Below are 18,351 nucleotides of genomic sequence, written 5' to 3'. Positions count from 1 at the left end.
GCAGCAGGAAGCAGGAACCTTGAGGCCCGTTGAGCAGCCAGGGACCGACACCGGCCGGGGACAGGAACCAGAGATTGGAACAATGAGGGATCAACGCCGCAGAGAATTCCGCAATGCCGTGGCCAGACACGCGATTCGCTGCCAGATGATCATAATTGATTATTAAAGGCGAGCCAGACCGTGGAAACAGGTTGGATCGGAGCAGCTACGAGGTCAACCGGGGGCCAAGTGGGCCAAGTTGGAAGGCGAGCACGGGATCATTATTTGCCTCGCGTGGTGTTTTAGAGGGGTGTATTGAGTGTGATGGAAGGGAGCAGGCAGGAGACGAGACGGGGGGAGGTGCTGGAAAAAAAGGAGAGTTGTACGGGGAAGTAGGAGGGAGTTCAGCGGGAGTTGCATGTTGACAGCAGAGCTATATACCCCATACTTGGCCGTTGAGTCTATAGCCCAGTCTATAGATGCAGAACAGACACCAGCGAGGCGTTGGGTGGAAGCGAGAGGGGTCCGATAAGAATGGGTGGTAGCGCGAGTGGTAGCGGGCGTGCTAGAGAAAGAGCCGGAAGCAACTTGCTGCAAAGTGTGGGTGCAGATTCACCAGCCGAGAATTAAGCGAGAGTTAGCGTCTCTCGCTCCCACCCACGCCACCCCGTTTCAGTCTCGGTGTGCGGATGATCTGCTGCCTATGGAGTGATGGAGTCCGGCTGTGTCTTCCTGATTTACACTGGGTCTCTACTCGACTCTCTCCATCCTGCTACTTTTTGATTGAGGTCATGTGATGTATTATCATTCTGTACATATGTTACAAGATCTAACGCCACGGAAAACACTGCAAAATACCAGTATACTAATGGCCACTCCACTCAATCGTGTTCAAGTCAACTCCTTCCTGCACCAGCTCCCACAGCGGGCTCAGCTCCCGCAGGAAGTCCACTCGCTCCCGCACGGCCTTCAGCACATAGTCAATCTCGGCCTCCGTCGTGAATCGCCCAATACCAAATCTGATACTGCTGTGGGCGCTCTCGTCACTGCTGCCGAGTGCACGGAGAACGTAGCTGGGCTCCAACGAGGCGGACGTACACGCGCTACCGGATGACAACGCAATGTCCTTCAGGGCCATCAGAAGAGACTCGCCCTCGACGTATGCAAACGAGACATTGACACATCCGGGGTAGCGGCGTTCGGCGTCACCGTTGAGTGCGGTGTGTTCCATAGCCAGGAGACCGTCCGACAGGCGCTTGGCCAGTCGCGTAATGTACTTGGAGTCATACTAGACAGTCAGTCAGTTGAGGTTCTCACTCCCATGCTTCTAAATCTGAATAAAATCTCGACTCATCACCCCTGCTACATTCTTCAAAGGCCACAGGACACGCAAGGCGTGTAGCTACCCCGGTAACCTCTCAAAAAAGCATAATAAAGCACATAATCTTCGTCGCAGAAACAAAAACATATCAAACAAATGGCAAGCTTACCTCCATATCTTGAGCGGCAACGCGGCAGGCCTCGCCAAATCCAACAACCAGGTGAGGAGCGAGCGTACCACTACGCAGACCACGCTCCTGCCCACCACCGGAGATGATAGGTTCGAGACGGACTCTTGGTCGGCGACGGACAAAGCACGCACCAATACCCTTGGGGCCGTAGACCTTGTGACTCGAGATGGATAGCAGGTCGATGTTCATCTTGTTGACGTCAAGCGGAATCTTGCCGACAGCCTGAGCGGCATCGGTGTGGAAGAAGACCTTCTTCGAGCGGCAAAGCTTTCCAATCTCCTCCAAAGGCTGAACAACACCAATCTCGTTGTTGACAGCCATGATACTAACAAGAGCAGTGTCTGGGCGCAGAGCAGCCTGCAGGTCTTCGATCTTGATGAGACCGTTATTCTGGACAGGCAGATACGTGACATCAAAACCCTCATCCTGAAGATGTCGGCAGCTGTCAAGGACACACTTGTGCTCTGTCTGAGACGTAATAATGTGCTTCTTCTTTCCAGAGCGGCCAAAGAACCGAGCCACACCCTTGATACTCATGTTATTGCTCTCCGTAGCACCACTCGTAAATACAATCTCCTTTGCATCAGCACCAATCAGGTTGGCGATATATCCACGGGCCTGCTCAACGGCCTTTTCCGACTCCCAGCCGTAGGCGTGCGTCCGCGAGTGCGGGTTTCCATAAATTCCGGTAAGATAGGGGAGCATTGCATCGAGAACACGAGGGTCGGTCGGGGTAGTCGCCTGCGCATCGAGATAGATCGGTCGCGTTCCCTCGTCCATTATCGTAGCCTGTCCGAGGATCCCCGCGGCCGGGCTCATGGCAGCATCTCCGGAGACACCAGAGGCCGGAAGGTCGGCGCTGCCTGGCGCAAGGCCAGTCTTCTTAAGAAATTCCTTCTGTTCCTGCTTGATGGCGGTGTCGACGGATACCTGGGCATTTCCAGCCTTGGTCTCGGTGACATAGGTCCTGTAGGCAGGGGTGGCGAGCGCCCGCCGGGAAAGCAGGTGCTGTGCTGACGACAGCCGGCGCGCATAGGCTCGGGATGCCTGTCTCAAGGCGAAAGGAGCCACGCTAGACATGATGGATAGCAATTTACAGCCCCAACATAAAATGATCCAGCTGGTGTTGTGATGGTGGATGATGGCAATATGTCTGAGGTTTGTTAAGAGAGGAGCTGACGGTGACGTGCGAAAAAGTCGGGGCCGTTATATCATTGCCAAGCCGCTATTCCTGATCGGGTTTATATCCGACCGTGGTCGGAGATCGGACATCCGGGGGTCTTCTACGGAGTACAAAAGCACCTACCTGGTAGGTTTGTCTACCTATAGCAGTTCCAACTCTTATAAGGTCCAGACCAGAGAGAACAGGAGAGCTGTTTTCCTCTCTGTACCAAGGCAAACACTCCAAGCAAGTTTCAAGCTTTTTCTAGACCATCGACATCGGCAACTATAGACCACTATCAGCTTCATTCCCTGATTATTTCAAAAGTACCCTTAAATGAGATTCTTCAATGACTCTTTACGATTACCTCACTAGTTGTTAAAGTTTGTTGGCAAGTTTCCCGTACCGCAGAGGCGATTCTGTTGGTAAGATAAACACCTATGCTGGGGATCGAATAGTAGACTGAAAGACCCGCACGAACCCTGTTCAAATTGGCCCTTACTCCGTAGTATCGACGAGCATTAAAATTAATCCAGTAGTATGTGTCTTGCTAAGGCATTCGATGCTGTCTAGTTGCGATTCCATTGAAATTTCGTGGTTTTCCCCTGATATATATAATATCCAGACTGCCCCACCAGAGTATAAACACTAGCGATAAACTTAACAAATCAGATATTCTAGTCAACAAATACAATTGTATAATGATGCCTGCAACCAAAATGATACCAACGTCAATAACAGCTTCAACCCAACCGCCGTACCTGCCTTTTTCGCCTGTTCCGCGCCCGCGAGTCGCTCCTGCGTATTAAAACTGGGGTTACTCTTGTCAAGATGAGAAGGCGCGTCCAATCTACGGGGCACGAGTCGTCCTTGCCTATCTGTGTACCTAGGTGCTTGCGGCTGGTCCGACCCTCGATGAAGGATGAATTGCAGAAATAGATTGGTTGGCACCCAGACGACCAAGGGACACGCGTTGAGACTGATCAAGTCAGAAATCAAGAGACGGGCCGACGATTGCCTATGCGGTAGCCTTAGTCGCGACGGTATTTTGGTTTAAGAAAACGTATATGTCGGTAGGAACTCAGCCTCCTGGGCATGCATGCTTATGGAATTCCTGCAACCCTTGATAGCATGATTACTGCTGTCTTGGAACGCCCGTGTCCCGGACCGGAGTAAAGTCATGGCAAACCACAGTACGACACCCCGTAATTTGAAGGATACTGAGATCTCATACTCATCGCCGTCGGGGAACAATAACCATCATCAGGAGCCATCAACATGAAGTTGTTGTTCACCAAGGGACTGGACGGAGTACAAACTACGTACAGAGTTGGACTGGAGAGTGGAGCTGGAATGTCCCTTGCCCAGTCACGGGCCCGTCACGAGCCATGTCACAGCCACGATTTCGGCCCTATTATGTCATAGACAGCTCAGCCACAGGCAAACAGTCTAACTGTGAGCGTCAGCGTTCGTGAAAGTCAAGGCACCAGCAAACCAGCCAATTCCCACGTTCTCCCCACTTACTTCTTCAGCCCTGTTTCTCGTTCTTCTTCCCCCCTTCCTTTCTCGTTATCCACCTCAAACCACCCCTTTTACCCCATACCGAGCAATTCCGCTGCCTCCCGAAACACCCAGTGTGCGAGATGAGTTTAAAGGGTTTCCAGAAGAGCCTTGTCCGCGCCCCGCAAAACTTCAAGGCCAAGTTCAACATTGGCGAGCATACCCAGGACGCGGTCTACTCCGATGCAGAACGCCGATTTCAGGAACTCGAGAAGGAGACTAAGAAACTTCACGATGAGTCAAAGAAGTACTTCGACGCCGTGAATGGTAAGTTTATCTCTATGGACGACTCCCGCCTCAAGCCGGTCTGACATGTACCCCGCTTAGGCATGTTGGACCACCAGATCGAATTCTCCAAGGCCATGACAGAATTATACAAACCCATCTCTGGCCGTGCCTCCGACCCAAGCACATATACGATTGAAGGGAACCCCGAAGGGATTCGGGCCTGCGAGGAATATGAAGCAATCGTGCAGGACTTGAAGGAATCACTAGGGCCTGAGCTGGAGATGATTGACTCTCGCGTCGTCAGCCCTGCGCAGCAACTCTTGGAAGTGATTAAGGCGATTCGCAAGGTTGGCGTTAAGCGAGACCATAAACAGCTGGACTACGACCGTCATCGTGCCACGCTCAAGAAGCTTCAAGATAAGAAGGACAAGTCGCTGAAGGATGAGAAGGCTCTCTATAAGGCTGAGGGTGATGTGGAGCAAGCTACATCAGAGTTCAACGGCTATAACGACCTGCTCAAGGAAGAGCTGCCCAAACTGTTCCAGCTCGAGGCTGAATTCATCCGACCGCTATTCCAATCCTTCTACTACATGCAGTTGAACGTCTTCTACACATTGCACGACAAGATGCAAGGCATTAACATTGGCTATTTTGACTTAACGCGGGATATTGAGGAGGCATACGACGAGAAGCGCGGAGACGCCAAGGAGAAGGCTGAAGAGCTCACTATTGTCCACTACAAGACGACAGGTGGTCGCCGCCCAGGAGCAGGCTCGAAGATGAGTGTTAAAGACAAACTGGCTGCCGAGAAGGGCCGCTTTGGATCAAAGGCCAGCGATCCCGATGTTGTCGACAATCCACCACCTCCCTACTCCCCCGGCTCTTCCAGCGGAAGCGCCCTTGCCGCCGCTGCAGCCAAAAAGCCAGCACCCCCACCCCCAAAGCCGAAGCCTTCTCGATTCAGCGCCCCTGCCGAGACGGTTACAGCACTGTACGATTATGAAGCACAGGCTCACGGTGACTTGAGCTTCAGTGCCGGTGAAGTCATCGAAATCATACAGCGGACGGACAACACAAACGAGTGGTGGTCAGGCCGTGTTGACGGGCGAGAAGGACAGTTCCCAGGTAATCTACTCCTTTTAAACCATTGCAAATCTTTACTAACGCGTTGCAGCGAACTACGTCCAATTGAACTAGTATGTGAGGCCGAGGTTGATATACAGCTGTCCTAATTCTATTCTCTGCAAATTTTATACCTGTTTTCGGAGTTGGGGGTCTCACCAGGGCTTTCTACACTCGCATAAAGAATTGTCGTTCGTTGGCCCTTTTGCTTACACCGCAGCGCTCATGGCATTGACACCGTGTATATATAATATATCTTGATTTTCAGCAATTGAAGTACGACAGCGTCAGTACTCTGCCAGTGGGCTATTCTCCATGTCCGTGTAGACTTGGGGAAATATGCGATCATCAAATTGAAGGTGATATCCCACCAAGAACTCTAGTGCAAGGGTCTCTTACGCTTCAGATACCTGTAATTTAATCTTCATAAACATTGTCCACAACCCTCATTACCCAGTCCTCTACAGATCAAGTAGGCAATACGAAGTCTAACATATGGAGGTTAAAGCTATAGTGCTGGTCTACAAATTCTGGACGCAATAATGGCTGGAATGTCAAATAACTGGTCTTTGCATAGTATAGCAGAAGAGTGCAGTGCTTTACGGGAGAGTAATAAGTAGAGCCCCACTAGATTTCCAATCAATGATCTCATCTGTATAAATACCCCAACTCCAACTCAACTCTCACCTTTGCCCTCACTCAACTCGTTAACTCTCCTGTTTCTGTATCCTTATTCCAGTTCTAGCAATAAAAACAATCATGGCTGCCCTCAAGGGTCTTCGCTCCACCTACCGAATGAACTCGGGCCACGAGATTCCTATCCTAGGATATGGTGTAAGCAATCCGTCACAACAAGAGCCAGCAGTTTCACTAACAGAAGCCAGGTCTATATGATGTAAATCTCTCGTCCTATCGAATCTAGAGACTTGGACTAACTAGGTGACGTCCAGTCCAGCATCCAAAACAGAGCAGACCACTCGAGAGGCTCTGCGCATCGGATATCGCCATGTACTACCCCCGTTTCTCATAACTCAATTGACCTAATTAATTTAAACAGGTCGACTCCGCAATTATGTATCGCAACGAAAAGCCTTGCGGGCGTGCAATAGCTGCCTCCGGGATCGACAGATCCGAGATCTTCTTCACTACTAAGATTCCCCCGGGGTCAATGGGGTACAATGCTACCAAGCGGGCGATCGAGTCGAGCCTGAAAACCGCGGAGCAGGATTACTTCGACCTGTGAGTTTGGTTCCGGTCTTTTCCCCCATAAATCCTACAGCTTGTCCAGCTAGTCTAACTATCTATGTGATTCTTTTTTTGTCATGTAGAGTTCTCCTCCACGCTCCCTACGGCGGAAAAGAAGCCCGACTCGGCTCGTGGAAAGCCCTCGTTGAAGCCCAGAGAGCTGGAAAGACCAAATCCATCGGCGTCTCGAACTACGGCATCCATCACCTTGACGAACTAGAGGCGTACATCCAGTCCAGCGGCGACGGGAGCAAGATCGATGTCGGGCAGTACGAGATACACCCGTGGTGTGACCGGTCGGGGATCATCGAGTGGCTCCAGAAGCGGGATATCATTGTCGAGGCGTATTCGCCTTTGGCGCATGGTGAGAGGATGAAGGAGCCGCTGTTGGCAAATCTGGGGAAGAAGTATGGCAAGTCGCCGGCACAGATTATGATTCGGTGGGGGTTGCAGAAGGTTAGTTCTACCTTTTTTGCTTTTTTTTGCTCCATCAAATCTACCTTTATCTGGTGGTAGAATGTAGACTGACTGGATGGTAATTGACTGGTTTCAGGGCCTTGTACCACTTCCCAAATCCGTCACGCCCAATCGCATCCAGGAGAACGCGGAGGTGTTTGATTTCGAACTGTCGGATGAGGATATGAAGACTCTGCACACGGGAGAGTATTCACCGACGGACTGGGATCCTACTCTTGACTATGATTAGATGGGTGGATGTAGATAGTTGGTGTGTGATAAGAGATAGAGTAGTAGTAGAAGATCGGCCCCCGCGCTGCTTAGCAATCGATACTTTTGACATCTGCAACCCCACCATCACCACCTTCCAACTCCAATCCCGCTCTCTCCGCCCTCTTGAACAGGGAAACTCTTTAGAGCGAAAATAGTCCTTTTGTACTCTCAAGCCTGTCATCATCGGCGACCATGAAGTTAATCCTCTCTACCTCGTACGTGATCCCTGCCATCCCTGCCTAGCCCACCACCCAACGCCCACCCTCGAACAAGCACAATCGCACATCACACGGAACTAACAGAAATCTCTATCAGGAATATAATGACCTCTGGCGGTCCCTCCGTCATCCGCCAACCATCAACGTTCAAATCAAACGTCGAACTGATCAATTCCCTCCGCGCAAACTTCCAAACCGCGCAACAATCCACCGCGGCCACAAGCAACGGAACTTCAACCGAACGCTACGCATCATGGACAAGAAAGAATGACGACGCACTATACATCCCCGCCGTGGACTTCTCGCAGCGCGGCCTCGCCGAGGAACGCTCCCAGTACGACATCACCGTCAAACTATTCTACCTCCCCGGCATCCCCGTGTCACGCCGATGCGCGCACACGAAACAGGCGATCGATCTTGTGCTGAAGGAGCTGCATGTCGACTCGATCGATCTGCTGATCGTTTCGTTCCCTGGGATTCTCTTCGACGCGGAAGATGATAGCGAGGAAGAGGAAGTCAGTTCCGTTGATGACGGGAGCGAGGAGCAGTCCGACGACTTTGATAGCCTGGTGCAGACATGGCGCAGTCTAGAGAGTCTCTACGATCAGGGGAAGATCTCGCAGCTGGGCGTTGCGGAGTTCGGCAGTGAGCGGTTGGCGAGGTTTCTGGAGCACACGCGGGTCAAGCCATCTGTGGACCAGATTAATTTGAAGGACTGCTGTGTTGTCCCGAAGACCCTGATTTTGTATGCGAAGCAGGAGAAGATTGATTTGCTGACGCATAACGATTGCAATGATATCCTGCCTGTTGGGACGACGAGAGAGCTGCTGGGCCCTGGCGAACGTGGGGCGGGGATTCTGGCATCGACGCCGGATGCGCAGGATGGTGTGCAGGGGCATATTGAGACGCAGTGGGTGGTGAAGTATACCGCTGTGGTGAAAGACCGGGGTGTTGTCGAGAACAAGGGTTATTTTGCCCTTGCGGATGTGGGGAGCTGTGTTGAACCCGGACTTTGATTCTGACAGTTCTTGTCATCTACGACTTTGTTTCTTCGCATGTAAAAGCGTGGCGTTTGTGCTTTGGATTGCAATGCATCTTGTTTGAGTCTGTATAGGCCGCTGTTGAACTTAGGTAGACTACCCAATCATGCTCCTCTTCCTTCCTCTCATCCGTACATCTTCCAGCCTCTTCAGCGCTGATACCGCGCCCCTATGACTTTCTTTATACCCAACAAGGACCTCGTCAAAGAATCTCTCCGTCCGAGGATGGGAACTCCCAAACGCCCTCTCAAGGACATACAAATCCACCGCGCGATCCTCATCCGCCGAACTCTGACTCGCCAATCCAAAATCAATCATTACAACCTCCCCCTCCATAGACGGTGAACCCTCTCCTCCATCCTGCACTAAACTCCCCACAGGCCTCAACATAAGATTGCTCGTCGTCAAATCTCCATGTATAACCCCGGCCTTATGCAACCCCCCAACCGCACCCCCAATCCTCCTCAGAAGCCCGCGAACCTTCTTCTCCTCGTCCACATTCACCACCTGACCCAACTCCTTATTCTCTCTTCTTTCAAGTCCCTTAATGTACCCCTCCCACTGATCCAAAGCCGCCCTCACAACCCCACCCTCAACCCACTCCATAACCAACCAGCTCCCTCCACCGGCGCCCTCCCAATCCAGTCCCAGCAGCGCGGGGACACTAACCCCTTCCTTCACTAGTTTCTGCAAGCATCGCGCCTCCTGTAGGATTCTGGCGCGGGTCAGCCGTCGGTCCAGGATCGGGTGTCGGTAGGGTTTTGACGGGCGGATCTTGAGCGCGACTGGTGTGGAGGGGTCTAGGAAGGTGGTTTTGTATAGGTGTGCTTCAGCGCCTTGATAGATTGGTGTCAATGGAGTTGAGGGTTCTGTTTCTGTTTCTGAGGATGGGGTGGTGAGGATTGTGCTGAAGGGCGGGGGTGGGTGGGTTGTTCCTGGCATTGTGGGCGGTTTCGGACGGTGAGGCTCGTTTGCGTCTGTTTTTAGGTGTTTCCGGGTTGGTTGTGATATTTCGGAGGGCTCGGTTTTGTGTTTGGGCATCTGGTTTGGATTTGGTTTACTTGGTGAGGTGGTGGATTCAAGTTGAAGTTGAGGGAAGAATGCAGGAGGGGAAGAAGCTCTGATAAATTTGTGGTGGGGAACTTTTTTTATCTTTGACCGAGCCGCGAGATAACTACTTCGTCGCCACGGATTGTACTCTACGGGGACTACAAGGATAATGAGCTATTGATAGATTGTTTATATTGAATACTAATTCTTAGATCTAAGCCACCACGTGAACCATGAGTATTCCATCAATCGTACAAACCAACGAACGCTAAACGCCCAATATGCTTTTCCTTGGAAATCATCTATGCCTTTCTCTTCTTGCCCTTCTGATTGTGAACACTATTCCAAGCATCTTCAAAGGTAGTCTTCTTCGCCCCGATCTGGTTTTCGTAGAAGTTCATCTTGCGCACAACCTCCATCGCACCTGTACCCAGCGACACCGTCTTGCCCATGATGATACATTCCGAGACACCCTCAATGAGATCTGTCCGGCCGGCTCCACCAGCATCGAACAGGTGGTCCGCTGTTTTCTCAAAAGAGGCCAGTTGCAGAACGGAGTCGCGCATCTTTGCCAGACCGAATCGGGTGATACCTAGTACCTCACCCTTGTAGGTCATGACATCGGCCAGCAGCTGCATGTGACGCGGATCGATGTCCATGTCCTTCATGACTTCGCTGATTTCTTGGACAATGGTCTTCCGGGCTGCTTCGATTCCGAGGACGTCGCGCACTTCCATCACGTTGTTAGACATGGTACGGAGGCCATCGACACCGTCCGTGTTCATGCACTGTCGGAGTCCGTATCCTTCGACCAAGAGGGTGTTCTTCTCGGATTTTTCGTCGGTACGGATGATAGCACGACTCGCTTGCGGGTGTCCGAGAACTTGGATGTCGGGGAGGAGACGCTTGAGAGCCTTCAGGCGGAGGAAGGGATCCGCACTGGTCGCGGCAATCTCTGTCTTGGACAGCTTGTCCTTGCTAGAAGGATCCAGATCGATCATAATGTGGATGTGTGAGCGCGTTGATCTAAAGGTCAAGTCGCTTGCCTTGAATCTTCGGGTGCTCTCGATAGCACGGCGGATCTTCGGCACGGACAGATCGAGTTCCAAGTCTCTAATCGTGTTCCAGTTGATCTTTACGGTCAAGAAGGCCTCTTTCCCAGTCCATGTTTCCCGGACGTAGTGCGTGATATCGCGCAAGTAAGTCTTTTCGATACGTCCCTTGACCATGCGGGCACCGACAACGTGTTGCTTTTCGACCAGCTCGCAGGCAATAACAGGAGTACTGATCTCCTTGGAGGCGTTGATAATTTCCTTGATACGGGGAACACCCTGTGTGATACTCATACCGGCGACACCAGCAAAATGGAAAGTCTTCAAAGTCATCTGGGTACCAGGCTCTCCAATGGACTGCGCACCAACAGCACCAACAGCATGTCCTGGCTCAACTTGGGCTCTCTTGTACTTCGTCAGACACTCAGTAATGAAGGTCCGAAGCGTCGTTTCCGTGAGCTTTCCTGTGTGGTTCAACCCCTTGATGGTCCTCTCGTCGGACGGGTCGCTGTCACCACCTCGAGAAATCAACTTGTCGGCTTTAGTTCCAACGTATTCCTGAATAGACTCGAGGAAGTCACGGGCACTCTCAAATTGGTCAATACCGTGGTCAGTACGATCCATGTAGCCCAGCTCAGTTCCCATCAGATCTTTCCGTACAAGCTTGGCACGCTCCTTCGAGAGCATTTCCTCACATACTTGCATGATCTCAGCAGGTGACAAACTGCGTTCATCATTCTTGTAGGTCGTAGTCTCGGAGTGAATGAAAGTTCGGTCGAAATGGACTGGCCTGGCTTTACCTTCCATATCCACGGGATCCAACTTGTCGTCACCATACTGGAATTGCACAATTCCCTGGGACGAGTTTCGCACCGTGTCATCGTATCCAGTAGAAAGATCTTCCAAAGACTTCATGAGACGACGTGACATGTAACCAGTTTCAGCAGTCTTGACTGCAGTGTCGACCAGACCTTCACGACCAGACATTGCGTGGAAAATAAATTCGTAGGGAAGAAGACCCGAGAAGAAACTGTTTCGAACGAAACCCTTTGATGGGGGCTGTCGGGCATTCTTTGGGAAATGGGGTAAGGTTCGATCCTGAAAACCATCCTGCACACGCTGGCCGCCAATAATTTGTTGACCCACGAGAGCAACCATCTGAGACACGTTGATACTGGAACCTTTCGATCCAGATGTAGCCATGATCAGTGGAGAGTTGTATTTGCTCAATTGCGCAATACACTCGTCACCAGCCTGTTGACGGACCTTACTCAGAATACCAGAGAGCTGGTTTTCCATGGTCTGCAATTCGTCACACCCAGGATACTTTTCCAGCGTTCCAGCCTTGTACTGTGCAATAACCTCGTCACACTTTGCGTACGCCGCTTCGACCAGGTCGTTCTTCGAACGTATCAGCTTCTCGCTGGGGTATACATCTGTGATTCCGATAGAAAAGCCCATGTTCGTGAACCAACGAGCCGATAGCTTCGACAGACGGTTCATTCCCTCGGCCGCTGCAGCTGGGCCAAAATCACGAAGCATAATATAGAACACATTGTCCTTCTTTCCAGAACCAATAGTAGACTTGTCCATCACACCGCACATGACCTCTGAATTCCGAACGACAAGCCATCCATCGTTAGGATCCAGGTCCCTTGGCCAATCCTTTGCTGGCTTGTATTCTCTGCAAGCTGCGTCTAGGTTGACCATAACCGGGTCGTCCTTATTGGGGCGCATCAAAATGTTGAAAACCTGCTTTCCTGTCCAGAGCATCTGTGGTTTAAGAACCGCAGGCGCTGGAAGGTCGAAACGAGTTTCCGGGCCAAGCATATACAGGCATATCTGGGTGAAAGTACGTCGATCGAAGAAATTATCTTTGCTGCTAAGCAAATAGGCGGCACTGATGAAATCTTGAATAGCGGCAATGATGGGCTCTCCGTTTTTGGGTGTCGCCAAGTTATTCTTCACACCCATCAGCTCCATTGCTTCGGCTCTGGCCTCCTCTGTCTGGGGTACGTGAAGGTTCATTTCGTCACCATCAAAATCGGCGTTGTATGGGTTGCAAACACACTCGTTCAATCGGAATGTTCGGTGAGGACGAACTTTCGCAAAGTGGGATAGGATACTGAGTTTGTGGAGGGAGGGCTGACGATTGAACAGGACGATGTCACCATCTTCAATATGGCGTTCAACGATATCTCCTTCCTGTAGTTGGTCGGCAATGAACTTCAAGCTACCGTACTTGAGCATAGTCTTCAATGGGTTGCCCTTCTTGATGATATAGTTGGCACCCGGCCACTTTTTCGTTCCATTTCGGACCCGCTGCTGCAGCTTCTCCTTGTTGTATCTAGAAACCACCTCAGGATAAGTCATATTCTTTGCAACAAGCTCCGGGACCGCGACCTCATCAACACGTAGATTAGGATCAGGCGAAATGACAGTTCGACCAGAGAAATCGACACGCTTTCCGGAAAGATTACCACGGAATCGACCCTGTTTTCCTTTCAAACGCTGCACAAAACCACGGATGGGCTTTCCCAGGTCCGCCTTGTTGAGGCCTGGAACATCACTGTTGATATAGACAGCAATTTGTAGTTGCATGTAGTCCCAGCATTCCATAATGGTCTGCACAGGTGCGCCTTTCAGCAAAGAATTTTTGAGATTAATGTTACTCTGGACAATATCTCCCAACTTGGCCGTCAGATCATCTTCTGTGGACGAAGCATCCTGACCCACGGAGGGACGGATACAAACCGGCGGCGCAGGGATGAACTGCCAAAGAAACATCTCCGGTCTTGCTTCCTTAGGATCCAAGCCCAACAACTCGCAATCGCTATCTGATATGCGCTTGAACAGGTTCAAAACTCGCAGTGCATTCAAATCATCCTGGGCTTTTTTGTAGTGTTTCTCAACCTCCCCATTCGAACCCCTCGCCTCCTCAAGCGACCTATCGAAAACAATTTTGCTAGGCGGCGGTACCTTTTTCATCGACGTCGACGCATTAAAGGCACGGAATTTGTCATGGGTAATTTTAAGAGAGCTGGTGCCTGTTTTCTTTACCACGCCGTTCACAGTACCACAGTATTCGCAGGTTCGGGTCTTGCGGCAGCGTTCGTTGACTCGTTTGGCAATCTGCAACTTTCGCAAGTTATCCAGTCGCGGGCGGCGCATCTCACGGAGAAAAGCACGGCGCTCTGATTCGGGAAGCAGTATATGCGAACACTCCTTGCAAATTTCTTGCAAGATACTAATCACCCGCTTGAAATATCCCACATGGAACGCAGGTAAGACAAGTCTCACATGGCCAAAATGGCCGTTGCAAACTTGCAGCGCACCGCCGCATGTCTGGCAGGACGAGGATTTGTTCGAAATACCCATGCGCCCATCGAGAGGGCCATGAGGAACGACGGCTCGGTCATTTTCGAGGTTGTAGAATTTGCGGTCGGATACTTCCACCACGCCTTGGCTGACAATGTCATCGTTGGACCTGCGGAGAAGCCGAAGCCGTTAGCCTCTCCCTGCGCCGGCGAAACCCTCGACCAGCGGTCACTTACAAAACGCCAAACTTCAGCTCCTTGATCACTTTAGGGACGCGGTCGATGACCTGGGCCTTGCCCAGGTCGGCCTGCACACCTTCCAGAGGCTGCATCACGCTCCTCAAGGAATGATCATGGCAGGAGATGACTCAACGGGGTTGGAGATCGGAGGCGCGAGAGCTCGGACAAAATTCGCGCGGTGGTGAAACAGAAGTCGGCGCAATAGTCTGGATAAATTAGTAAACAATCACCGCCGTCAAGAAACCTGAAAAGTGAACTGAGAAGGCCGTTGAGGTGGGAGAGTGAGAGGCTGCAAGTCAAGTTAACGGCGGGGTCGGCGACGAAACTTTTTTCGCGCCGACAGAGCTCCCCCTCATCTCGTCCAATCAGCGACAGCCCAACTATACCAGGTTCTGTCGGTTTAATGAGGAGGTCCATGAATGTCTATAGTGCTTTTTAACTCAATCCTGAATAATATACACGTCCAAAAGCTCTATATAATACAATGTACAGCTGAGATCGCTACTTCGACAAGAATGCTTGGAACGCCTTGTGCTCAATCACCACATTTCCAACGGCTCTGAGTCGCTTTCGTCCTTCCTTCTGTTTCTCCAACAGCTTCCTTCGCCGACTAACATCACTGGCATGAAGTTTTGCCAGCACATCTTTCCGGTATGGCTTGACTGTTTCACGCGCCACGACTTTGCGACCGACCGCAGCCTGGATGATAACCTCGAACAGCTGTCGGTCGACATGCTGTTTGAACTTGGTCACCCACTGCCTTCCTAGTCTCTCTACTTGGCTGTAATGCAATAGTCGAGCGACAGCATCCACAGGTGCTTTGTTAACGAGTAGTTGCAGCTTGACGATGTTGCTAGTTCTCCAACCAGATTCTTCGTAGTCTAGCGAAGCATATCCTTTCGTTCCGCCTTTCAGCTTGCCAAAGAAATCGTCGACCAGTTGGGCCAGAGGGAGCTGGTACTTGAGGATGACTTGAGTTGAGGTGAAATACTCCAAGCTCTGTTGCTCCCCTCGGTTCGCTTCACAAAGTTCAATGACTTTTCCGAGGTATTCATCTGGGAATGTCAAAGTGGCCAAAACGTACGGCTCTTGCAACTCCGCGACCTTCATGCGCACTGTGTCCTCGTCAGGGAATTTAGCAGGGCTGGTAATAACATCTTCCTTGCCATCTTTCCAGATGACCTTGACTGGGACGGATGGCGGTGTAATGATAATACTCGCACCATGCTCCTGACGAAGGCGATCCTCAAACACCGAGCAGTGTAGAGTTCCCAGGAAACCGAGTCTGAAGCCTGCCCCAAGTGCCTCCGAGGATTCTTTTTGCACAGTGATACTTCGGTCATTAAGAACGATCTGGTTAACGCTGTCCTCCAGGTGCTCGAAATGGTCTGCATCTACAGGATACGCAGCCACAAAGACCATTGCTTTGGGCTCTTCGAATCCAGGCAGCGGCTCCACGAGCTTCTCCGACCCGACCGTTGTAAATGTGTCACCAATTTTGGCTTCTTTACTTCGTTTCATACCCGGATTGAAGTAAATGTATCCGACTTGACCAGCGCGGAGGACAGTTTGGGCGGTTTCGGTTGGATATTGGATACCAACTTCCCCCACGAAATACTTAATCCCTGTTACGAATGACACAACTTGCTGACCTGCGCGGAGTTCACCATCGAATACACGGACCAGGCAGATAACGCCCTTGTAAGAATCGTACCAAGAATCGACAAGTAGCATGCGGAGAGGTTTCTTAGAGTCGCCGACCGGTCTATTCTATTGTCAGCACATCACATAAATCACGCAGGAAAACATGATAACGTACGCAGGAATCTTCTCCGCGATGGTAGGAAGGAGCTGTTCCACATTCAGTCCTGTTTTTGCTGAAACAAGCACTGCATCATCGGTATCAAGTTCAAAGGACTGCTGCAACTGATCGAGAGCCCGCTCCGGTTCGGCGGACGGTAGGTCCACCTTATTTATGACAGGAACCAACTCCAATCCCTGGGAAAAAGCAAGGTAAAAGTTTGCGACGGTCTGTGCCTGAATACCTTGACTGGCATCAACCAAAAGTAGCGCTCCTCCGCAACTTGCGTAACTCCGCGACACTTCCGCGCGAAAATCGACGTGGCCGGGGGTGTCAACAAGGTGGAGAAGATAGTCCTGCCCTTTATGGTTGTATATCATAGTACATGTCTGTGCCTTGACTGTAATTCCTCGTTCTCGCTCAACATCGAGTTTGTCTAGAACCTGCTTATTCGTCCCCGGTTCGATTGTGCCGGTAAGTTCCAGGAGTCGGTCGGAGAGCGTGCTCTTTCCATGGTCGACGTGCGCGACAATACAGAAGTTTCGGTATCGTTCAATTGGAATTGCGGATATTCTAGCTTCGAGATCGGTCATAGGAACTTTCGAAGGGCCCCTTGAGGCATTGTAGGAAGAGGTGGTGGTAAAAAACCGCGTTGCGTAGGAAGATCTGGATGCCTTAAGAAGGCTGGACGCAGGCCATTTCGGAGCCGCGCTCAGCCATCCGGCTAATTGCAGGCATCCTCGCATTGGGAGTGCTGCAATAACATGGGAATGACTACTTGCTTGACAGGGAATCTCAGTCGGGTTGTTGCTTGGTGGACTGTCGTGGACCGGAGATCGATCGGCAAAAAAGTTGGCTGCGGAGAAGTGACCAGTCGCGGGCGGTCGACCAAATTGCTGCGGTGACTATCGCGAGTAAACAAAGCTCAACTTCTTCCACTCCCAAACCCCTTCAGCAGCAGAAACGCACTCATCTTCTGGCGATATTTAATTGCACGCATATTTGATTGCCATGTCTGTATCAAAAGACAAGTCCAAGGTTCACAAGCTCTCCTTGAAAGGTAAGCACCCACTCTTCCGTCCCCCGCATACTGGAAACTCACCAGCAATAGGATCGGGAAAGCTGGTGGCTGAATTTGTGAGACCTCTATTGCCACCGTCTTGGTTAATACTAATTTATTCAGTTTGAATACTCTATCAACTCCATCCTGTAAGATTCATCCCGCGGATCTCCGGGTCAGCTCATTAACGCCGCACCAGGTTCCAACGAGGGGTGTATCCTCCAGAAGATTTCACAACGTAAGTCTCAATGCCTCTCATATCTTGGGAAACTACAAGCTAACTTTTCTTCTTTCAGTGTCAAAAAGTATGGCTTGAACATGCTCGGTTAGCCAACCCTTCCCCTCCCCCGCGACTCGCGTTAACGGACTCAGTCACCGCCGATGATCAGGTGAAGGCGTACATCAAGAAGATCATGTCTCAATTGAACAAATGGATGGTAGGAGGCAAGATCTCCAAGCTTGTTGTTGTTATAACGGACAAAGAGACTGGTGAGCACGTGGAGCGGTGGCAGTTTGATGTGGAAATATTTGGGAAGAAGTCCAAAAGTCAATCGACTCGCAAGTCAGGCGATAAGGAGAACGATACGCCGGGGTATATTCTGTCAAATACGTCAAATTTATGCACTTGCTGACTGTCTTTATTTTCAGAGATACCGACTCTCAAACCTCGGAAGTCGAGAAAACAGAAAAGCAAATCCAAGAGGAGATCCAGGCTATCTTCCGACAGATCACTGCCTCTGTTACATTCCTTCCCGTGTTGGACGGCGACTGCACATTCAACGTCCTTGTCTACGCAGATGCAGACTCGGAAGTACCGGTCGAATGGGGCGACAGCGATGCCAAAGATATCAAGAATGCCGAGAAGGTACAGCTTCGGAGCTTCAGCACCAACAACCACAGGGTAGAAACGATGGTCAGCTACCGTCTTGCCGATTGAACGTGAAATGAGAAGCAGGTCAGGCGTTTTGTCGGAGTCACCTTGTCGTTGTTTTCTATGTTATTTCCGGGTATATAACAGATATCTATCTCGCATAATA

General features: G+C 51.0%; 8 protein-coding genes across 8 annotated transcripts; 4 read left to right on the top strand and 4 right to left on the bottom strand.

Annotated features, from left to right (window-relative positions):
* Nucleotides 1-844: 844 nt before the first annotated feature.
* On the bottom strand, nucleotides 845-2,570 carry NFS1 (IscS subfamily cysteine desulfurase; the record flags this gene model as incomplete). The annotated part of the gene is made up of 2 exons (XM_041701300.1): nucleotides 845-1,267; nucleotides 1,470-2,570. The coding sequence occupies 2 exons, from the start codon at nucleotides 2,568-2,570 to the stop codon at nucleotides 845-847; spliced, it is 1,524 nt and encodes a 507-aa protein (XP_041554199.1).
* A 1,725-nt stretch (nucleotides 2,571-4,295) lies between these two features.
* Nucleotides 4,296-5,637, top strand: APUU_30229A (amphiphysin; the record flags this gene model as incomplete). The annotated part of the gene is made up of 3 exons (XM_041701299.1): nucleotides 4,296-4,479; nucleotides 4,540-5,565; nucleotides 5,615-5,637. The coding sequence occupies 3 exons, from the start codon at nucleotides 4,296-4,298 to the stop codon at nucleotides 5,635-5,637; spliced, it is 1,233 nt and encodes a 410-aa protein (XP_041554198.1).
* Nucleotides 5,638-6,452: 815 nt separating this feature from the next.
* APUU_30228A (aldo/keto reductase family protein) lies at nucleotides 6,453-7,513 on the top strand (the record flags this gene model as incomplete). The annotated part of the gene is made up of 5 exons (XM_041701298.1): nucleotides 6,453-6,457; nucleotides 6,513-6,570; nucleotides 6,620-6,801; nucleotides 6,891-7,263; nucleotides 7,361-7,513. 5 exons carry the CDS (start codon nucleotides 6,453-6,455, stop codon nucleotides 7,511-7,513), a joined length of 771 nt encoding a protein of 256 aa, XP_041554197.1.
* A 215-nt stretch (nucleotides 7,514-7,728) lies between these two features.
* APUU_30227A (putative gamma-cysteine synthetase regulatory subunit) lies at nucleotides 7,729-8,770 on the top strand (the record flags this gene model as incomplete). Its single annotated transcript, XM_041701297.1, has 2 exons — nucleotides 7,729-7,751; nucleotides 7,852-8,770. The coding sequence occupies 2 exons, from the start codon at nucleotides 7,729-7,731 to the stop codon at nucleotides 8,768-8,770; spliced, it is 942 nt and encodes a 313-aa protein (XP_041554196.1).
* A 120-nt stretch (nucleotides 8,771-8,890) lies between these two features.
* bud32 (serine/threonine protein kinase BUD32) lies at nucleotides 8,891-9,835 on the bottom strand (the record flags this gene model as incomplete). The annotated part of the gene is made up of 1 exon (XM_041701295.1): nucleotides 8,891-9,835. One exon carries the CDS (start codon nucleotides 9,833-9,835, stop codon nucleotides 8,891-8,893), a length of 945 nt encoding a protein of 314 aa, XP_041554195.1.
* A 311-nt stretch (nucleotides 9,836-10,146) lies between these two features.
* On the bottom strand, nucleotides 10,147-14,545 carry APUU_30225S (DNA-directed RNA polymerase III core subunit RPO31; the record flags this gene model as incomplete). The annotated part of the gene is made up of 2 exons (XM_041701294.1): nucleotides 10,147-14,383; nucleotides 14,451-14,545. The coding sequence occupies 2 exons, from the start codon at nucleotides 14,543-14,545 to the stop codon at nucleotides 10,147-10,149; spliced, it is 4,332 nt and encodes a 1,443-aa protein (XP_041554194.1).
* A 409-nt stretch (nucleotides 14,546-14,954) lies between these two features.
* Nucleotides 14,955-17,000, bottom strand: GUF1 (GTPase GUF1; the record flags this gene model as incomplete). Its single annotated transcript, XM_041701293.1, has 2 exons — nucleotides 14,955-16,218; nucleotides 16,273-17,000. 2 exons carry the CDS (start codon nucleotides 16,998-17,000, stop codon nucleotides 14,955-14,957), a joined length of 1,992 nt encoding a protein of 663 aa, XP_041554193.1.
* A 265-nt stretch (nucleotides 17,001-17,265) lies between these two features.
* On the top strand, nucleotides 17,266-18,251 carry MAD2 (spindle checkpoint protein MAD2; the record flags this gene model as incomplete). Its single annotated transcript, XM_041701292.1, has 7 exons — nucleotides 17,266-17,314; nucleotides 17,366-17,391; nucleotides 17,438-17,463; nucleotides 17,514-17,552; nucleotides 17,611-17,639; nucleotides 17,687-17,906; nucleotides 17,963-18,251. The coding sequence occupies 7 exons, from the start codon at nucleotides 17,266-17,268 to the stop codon at nucleotides 18,249-18,251; spliced, it is 678 nt and encodes a 225-aa protein (XP_041554192.1).
* Nucleotides 18,252-18,351: the final 100 nt, after the last annotated feature.

Source organism: Aspergillus puulaauensis, chromosome 3, assembly GCF_016861865.1.
Source record: "Aspergillus puulaauensis MK2 DNA, chromosome 3, nearly complete sequence".
Classification (NCBI taxonomy): Eukaryota; Fungi; Ascomycota; class Eurotiomycetes; order Eurotiales; family Aspergillaceae; genus Aspergillus; species Aspergillus puulaauensis.
Note: the sequence above shows the minus strand (reverse complement) of the source record. Positions and strands in the feature narration are given on the sequence as shown.